The sequence below is a fragment of the Ascidiella aspersa genome, chromosome 7 (assembly GCF_963924565.1).
Source record: "Ascidiella aspersa chromosome 7, kaAscAspe10.2, whole genome shotgun sequence".
Classification (NCBI taxonomy): Eukaryota; Metazoa; Chordata; class Ascidiacea; order Phlebobranchia; family Ascidiidae; genus Ascidiella; species Ascidiella aspersa.
In genome coordinates this window covers 23,877,749-23,885,247 of record NC_139453.1, presented here as the reverse complement: position 1 = coordinate 23,885,247, position 7,499 = coordinate 23,877,749, and the positions used below count along the sequence as shown (strand labels likewise).

The 7,499-nt window shown below is 37.6% G+C and overlaps 1 protein-coding gene across 2 annotated transcripts; it reads left to right on the top strand.

Annotated features, from left to right (window-relative positions):
* The first annotated feature begins 752 nt into the window (after positions 1-752).
* Positions 753-5,382, top strand: LOC146138557 (uncharacterized). Of its 2 annotated transcripts, none has more exons than XM_083394154.1 (5): positions 753-952; positions 1,782-1,830; positions 2,026-2,058; positions 2,260-2,419; positions 4,686-5,382. In XM_083394154.1, the coding sequence occupies exons 1-5, from the start codon at positions 791-793 to the stop codon at positions 4,945-4,947; spliced, it is 666 nt and encodes a 221-aa protein (XP_083250280.1). In that variant the 5' UTR covers positions 753-790; the 3' UTR covers positions 4,948-5,382. The 2 variants fall into 2 exon arrangements, with proteins under 2 accessions (XP_083250280.1, XP_083250281.1); XM_083394155.1 differs by lacking the exon at positions 753-952 and adding an exon at positions 1,245-1,442.
* Positions 5,383-7,499: the final 2,117 nt, after the last annotated feature.

The window sequence follows — 7,499 nt, the reverse complement described above, 5'->3', positions numbered from 1 at the left end:
CTTTTGTTGTAGTATAGGGATAAAAGATGGATTGCTGTATAGTTGGCTGCTACCGGGACCTGGAGTGAACAACGCCGACTCTCGCATTCGCTGCAAAACGACTGCAGGCCTGCCGAGCGCCGAGAACTTCGTGCTTCCTGCAGGTCGTTAACACTTGGCGCTCACAGTTCAAGCGGCGCGTTCTCTAACGAGCGCCGGACGCACGACCGACCGGCACGTCTGCGCTCAAACTAATTGGAATCAGGCTCGGTTTCGCTATAAAGCAATGTGATCCCTGGCCTTGGTCATTCGCTTGCACCGACCGGGTGGTGCAAACGGGCTTTGTTGATTATTTCGACAAAGTTGTCAACGGACGAATATAGAAGGCCGTTTCATAGGCGACCTGACATGGGGTGTCGGTGTTTAGGCTCGCGTGCCATACACGGTTTCTGTCTGGAAATGATGGTTTTGGCCTTGTTTTGCGCACCTTAAGTATGCGCCAGTTACGGCTTAATCTATACAGAATTTGCCGCCCTGTAGTTCGCTTTATCGATTGTTTAACTTGGGGTTTAATTTGGGGGAAGTGGTTTGCTGTAGCTGGCAAGAGTAAAATTTAATTGCGTGCTGTAACAATTGTGAAAGCAAAGCTGCAATCATCGTAGGCTTTAATAGCGATCAATTTTACATCTTTAATCTGGATACCCTAAAAAAACTGTGAAAAGGCGACGTTTTTACTGTCATTACGTGTTTTGCATATGTATATATAGGTTCCAATACTACTCGAAATAGAGCCGCGCGAGCGTAATACAAAATGCAGAGATTTCTGGCGTGTACGTTGCTGCTGGCCTTCTTCGCCTTGTCCGGCTCTTTCGCGCAAAAGTACCGGTGGTGCAAAGTGCCAGCCGTTTGCACCAGGACTTCCAATGGCCGCAAAGTGACTGTCTGGCACAAAAAGGACATTAACACGTCGCCGGTAAATATTTGCGTCATGTTTGGCGACAAAAATCGACCTGACAAAGTTGTGCGCTTTTACTTACCGGTAAAGCAACAGGCTTTGATTGGGCATGGATGAAAATCTTTTTACGAGTAAGACGTTGCTCGATCGCCGGTTTGTTACAGAAAGTCGAACGGCACTCGAACAATACTGGTCGGCACTTGGCAGAACTGGCGGGCAGCAACGTACCAGCAGCACGCCAAACGAATGTCACGAGCGCATTACGCATCAAACAACCTTGCGTTTTCTCAGAGGCCATAAAGACGCCAAAAACGTTGTTTTGCAATTCGCTAGGGCGTGGAACTTACAAAAAATAAACATGCTTCTGTCGGTACTGTGCACCTGCCTGGTTTTGGGCCTGTCTACGGCCAAGTTCGAAAGCTGCCGAGTGCCGACCTTTTGTAAGACCGGCGCCGGCGAAGGAGAATCGGTTTGGAGCGATCTAGATGGCAACCTGATAATGGAACCGGTATACAATTATACTTACTCTTGTCGAGCGTGGTTTTGTTTTGACGAAATCTGAAACGAAAAAGTGACCTAGACAAAATAGACCTAATGTTGGCGAAATCTGCCACGGCGTCAATAGCGCCACTTTAGATAGGAAAAGTGTTTGTTTTATAGTAGTGCTTCGATCTCCGTAAGGCCACCGCATAAGCTATATACCGCCATTGCGAGTTTTTGCTCCTTTACCGTCACGTCTGAAGTGGCCGTTTCACTTAAAAAAAATGTAGGAAAATACGAACATGTATAATACGATAATAACATCACGACCCACATCACTTACTTAGAATTTTTGTTGCATAATCAGGGCGCCCAAGCGACAGCAGCTCCCTCCACAGCTCAACCGTCGGAAAACGGTTAGTTTTTGGCTTTATTTTTGTTTCTTAATTTATTTATACATTTGTTCCAGTGCCGGTTAAAGTTTCATCAAGCATTGAGGAATTAAAGGCAAAAAAAACCTTAGCCTCTTATATATGTGTGCTTGACGAAACGTATACGGAAAGAATAAGTTTTACAATATTGTAAGTATAACATCGGTATTTCTTTTTCAGAGCTAATTCAGAGCCTTAGACGGAGAGTTGCGAGTAAGTATTATAAATGTCCTCTTTTCCAATCTGCAATTATAAAACTAATAATAGATTTTTTTGTAATTTTGCACATTTTAATTTGGGCACATCCTATTGTATTTTACTGAGCAAAGCGAAACAAAGTATTGAATTCTATTGCTTTTAAAAAAATACACCGAATTGCCTTTTATTGATGAGCAACATACCATCGTCTTTTAGGTCTAAGTTCGCCAGGATGGATAAATGGCCCGTTCGGTTATCAATACAAAGTAAGCACTGATGGTGTAGTGCAACTAGATGAAGCCAGAAAGATTTGCAAAGCCAATGTTGGAGGTGGAGCAATTATATACAAGGGTATGATGGTACCTGCCCAGCGAAGGTAAGCAGTTAAGGTTTTGCAAAAGGGGGCGGGAAGGACTCTTCGAGAAATTAAAACTTTGTTTTTAGTTATTTAATAGGCCTACTTAGTTTGATAACAAGACTATTTTTTTTATCTATTCTTAACTATACGTTTTGGTCGCGAAATTCGCTTTCAGTCTAAAGGTGCCGTGAACATTTTCGCAAAAGCTGCCGTGTTAAATAAAATCACGCTTTCTGGAATACCAATGCATTTAGCCTTAGCAATCTACAACTGGGCTTCATACAAAACTGTGACATAATTAATTCCATTTAGTCTACCAAACTAATTATTTACATTTGCCAAACTATTACTTAATTTCATTGTCAAACTAACGTTCAGCTAAATCAAACAACTTATTCATACTTACAGGTGCCTTTGTGCCCTATCTGTGCAATGTTCTCATTTATCCTCAAACACTTTTTTGAATTATTAGGATTTTTTAGGTTTGAAACGGGGACGTTTTAAAACTGTCACAAGATAGATCATTTTTGGGTAAACACACAATAAGACCCACAAAGCAACAATACCTAAAGAAAAAAAAAGTATAATAGCATAGTTTTAAGACCAAGAACATAATAGCAAATATGGCGATCGGTCTGGCATCAGTGTCAACGTTTAGGTCGACTAATTAGAACGCCACTGTTAGGGCTCGCTGTTTTGGCAACTGATGGTTTGACCCTGTTTTGGGGTTTGTGGTGGGTAACAGGTGAGGTTGGAAAACGGGCTAGGGTGAATTTATTAGGGGAATTAGTGATGTACCTGGGGCTTTGGGTTAGGTAAAATGTTGTAGAGGTCTGATTCTGATCATTCAAGTCTTTTTCAGACGGATTTAGTAGGACTTATGCCGATTTATACGATATTGTGACTATTAGGCGTATTAGTTCTATTTTGATCTTACTCCATGTATTGTGTATTCCAACGTCGATGGTATTATTTCGATCTTATAGCTGGGGACTATTCTTGTGGTTCTTTTAAGTATGACGTCACAAAATTTGTCATATCGTAACGACACCAATCATGTAAATTTAAGAGGACCTTTTGTTTGCAGTCCATTAACACGAGATTGTGCAAATAAATATAGGACTTAATGCAATGCGATTCTTTACGGCGAATTAAGAAGTCAAGAATAATTCGCGCGAAAATAATCGTTCTCAATAATACTTTTGTCGGCACATTTTTTTTGCAGACAGCTTGTATCTCGGTTATCTTGATTAAATTTACACTACATAATACCCCTCCTATACTATAGACTACCTTGTAATTCCACACAATGCGACGATAAAGAAACAAATTTGCACCAGAATCTGGTATAATGCTATTTTAATTTTTTTCGTCACGGACACAAAACTTCTAGCATACCAATACTAAACTATAGCTAATGCGTAATCTATCAACCAACCGCCACTGAACTAATTTCACTCTATAGTGGCAAACTTATATCCGAATAATATGAAAAATGTTGGCTGACTAAAAATCGGGCATTTTGGTAATTAATCGGGACGCCGGGACACCAGCTTCACTCGAGGCGTATCGTATAAGCTTAAGCCTATGTACAGTGATCATCATTGTGGCTATGAAACATGTTATTCGCATAGGTGCGAGAACCGATGATTTGTGAAGGGGACGAACCAAAACGTTTAAAAACTTTCCATCTAGATGTTTTAAATCAGTATTAGTCAATTAAACACTGCGAGCCTTGGCCTATTTTTTTCGGAAAAGACTAAATTTATCCCTGAACGAAACTTAGTTTCGTTGATCTACATACAAGTTGTTCCTAACAATCTTGCTTAACATGGCGTTTGTCTCTATTTTGTAGTAATATGGTTGAAATTGCAAAGTGGATTGCAAATCAAACGACCCTTGGGTACACTATGCACGGATCTGTAACGTAGCTTGATAAAAAATTGCAAAGCCCTTTTGGAACGTCCCTTTTTTTAAAGTTTAAGATTAAAAGTACCGGAAGAAAAGTACGTACGTTTCCCTATAGCTAATACAGGCCATCACCTAAAAACAATTCTCGGTAATTCTTACACTAACGCCCACGTGTTGTTTGTTTGTGTGTGTGTGCCTGTGTGTGTGTGTGTGTGCGTATTATATATATAAATGTGTGTGTATGTGCGCTTTTGCCAATTACAAATGAAATAATTTTTCCTAACTAATTGTGTTACATAAAATCTCCGAACAAATGTGCGTAACCCACATTGCGCTACTGCGACTGACAAGCTTGAATCCTCTATTTGCATAGTTGGATTATTGACAACGTCGTGAAGAAAAGCACATATCACAACGGATGGTGGATTGACTTGAGGAAAGTGGATGGAGTTTGGAAATACAGAGACGGAACAGTAGCCCAGGGTGATACCGTTGATTGGGCACCAAATCAACCTGACGGATCGGGTGATTGCGCCGTCATTGCTCAATACATGAATTTTCAATTTGACGACGTCCCTTGCAGTGGTGGTAGTAGCAATGCAGCCGCCCTGTGTGAGCGCGAGATCGCGACATAATGGAAGCAACAACAAAAAAATAAAACCCATTAACTTCCATAACTCATTCACATTGCCGTATGCTTATGTAGCGCGCACCTTGACAATTGTTGTTCTAACACAACTGTACAGTATGACCCATATCATCGGTATACATATTGTCAAAGTTATAAAATTAGACTCACCAACCAGCGGTTTTGAATAGTATTATTCTTTTCATCTTTTTTCCTAGTGTTTTTAGCAGACCCTTTTCAGTTGTTATCGTGAGGGCCGTCGCTTATCAATTAAAACGTCCGAGCTAAAATGTTCCATATACTCTAAAAGCTAAATAAATTATAACAGTCCGTTTATATTATATCGTTGCGCCTTCGAAGTGTACCTAGCTTTAAGCCTGTCACAAGTGCATCCACTTCAAAAGACACGAGTTCACACTGCGCGTTTTCGATCGTCCAAAATACACAACTCAATCTCAAACGCAGTTTGTCATTTGTTGAAAGTATTTCAAGGTTGACCTAGGTTTAACCTAGTGATCAGCAGTGGAGTATGCTAGAACAGTCCAGATCGACGTTGCGGTAAAATAATTGCTACGGAAACGGATAAAAAAAGTTGTTTCTTTCTATAGTAGGAAAATTATTCTACTTTTAGCCCTGCTGGTGACGTTTAGACAAAAGCTTATCAGGTCACCTGTCTCTAATGAGGATTTATCAATACTGTTTAAAGGTATTTTAGGACCCAGAAATCCAATAAGCTTATACTACTTTAGTACACCGAAAGCGATTTGCAAACCTACCGAATCTGTCGATTAATGTGGCAAGCAGGGCAGACTAGAAAAACAACTCAGACATGGGCGAGTCGAGAAATAAACCATAGGCCAATGCTTGCTACTGTTACTACTTTGGTGTACTCATTTATATATAAAGTATCCATGAAAGTAACACAAAATGTTATATATTGTTTATGGGTAGGTCCATGGTAAGGTTACCCAAGGCTCTAGATTCTAGAACTAATGATTTGCTAACTTCATAATCAATTTGAACAAAGATAAAAAATTCGATTTTATATGGTGTTTGTCCCTATTGGTAATTTTTTTGCAGCATACTGTGCTTGTCTCATATTTAACTATCCAAATAAACACCGACCATCGTCAAGGCAAAACTCTTAACACACACATATACATATTCAATCATCAGCAATTGACGAATATGTGTTTCTTCAACATTTTTTGCTATTTTATATTTTTTCATAATACACCGCACACCATTTTCAAAATCTCAAATATTGTATGTTAACAGCTTGTTTTCTTGAAACGGCTTTAATTTTAGTCTGGGATTGGCGGGCTAAAAACGTTTTTAAACCGACAAATGTAAATTTAATAGCACAAGTCACTCTTTACTAGAAATGGGATTTTAATTCAGGATCGCATTCCATAACCTTTTGCCAAGTGATAGTATTGGTACCGCAGGTTGCAAAGCTGTGATCGGTACCGATCAGGTATACCTACTGTTTAGCGATTGAATGATTTTAACAGCATGTTTTTACCTTAAAGGAAAATTTTCTTAGAATGGTATATTGCAATAGAAAAAATAATATATTGCAATAGAAAAAATAACATATTGCAATAGAAAAAATAATATATTGCAATAGAAAAAATAACATATTGTAATAGAAAAATCAATATATTGCAATAGAAAAAATAACATATTGCAATAGAAAAAATAATATATTGCAATAGAAAAAATAACATATTGCAATAGAAAAATCAACATATTGCAATAGAAAAAATAACATATTGCAATAGAAAAAATAATATATTGTAATAGAAAAAATAACATATTGCAATAGAAAAAATAATATATTGCAATAGAAAAAATAACATATTGCAATAGAAAAATCAATATATTGCAATAGAAAAAATAACATATTGCAATAGAAAGAATAATATATTGCAATAGAAAAAATAATATATTGCAATAGAAAAAATAATATATTGCAATGGTAAAAAAAGTATATTGCAGTAGAAAAAATGCCAAAATCGAATTTCTTTCTAAAATGGAGTTACACAACACAAACTTTGCGTAACAAAACTACATGTTACGTCTTAAGTTTAATTCTAGCACACGTATAGTAAACCTTCTGATTTAAAATATTTGATTTTTAAAGCACAATTTAATTTTTTATATTTAATGCACAACTTTTTTAAGTATTTATTGCTTATAGTTACTTTTTTAACTCATCTCAACGGCTGTTTATTTGAAACACATGTGAATTGAGTACCATGTATGCTAAATAGAGCGATTATTTTTTTGATCTAAAAATGAGAAAATTTGACTTTAAATTTTTTTGACAAAATTTTGACTTGAATATAGGTTGATTTGAACAACCTTAATTCAATCGTATTGTTGCTCATATCTTATGTTTCGTTCGCCTACAAAATATTCTGTCAAGAGGTTTTATTGGGTCGCAAAAGCTTTGTTGTTATATTTACGCTCAGTAGTGGGTTGAGAAACATGGTGATCTGAATATGAAGTGCGGCAGTATACAAAACGCTATACGTTTTACTGAATGACCAAGCG

What these genes read in the sequence shown, in the direction of transcription:
- LOC146138557 (XM_083394154.1), top strand. Translation starts at nt 791, where the DNA reads ATGCAGAGATTTCTGGCGTGTACGTTGCTGCTGGCCTTCTTCGCCTTG. An exon ending in AGCTCAACCGTCGGAAAACG is followed by an intron (nt 1,831 to 2,025) that starts GTTAGTTTTTGG and finishes TTTCTTTTTCAG; the next exon opens with AGCTAATTCAGAGCCTTAGA. An exon ending in CCTTAGACGGAGAGTTGCGA is followed by an intron (nt 2,059 to 2,259) that starts GTAAGTATTATA and finishes ATCGTCTTTTAG; the next exon opens with GTCTAAGTTCGCCAGGATGG.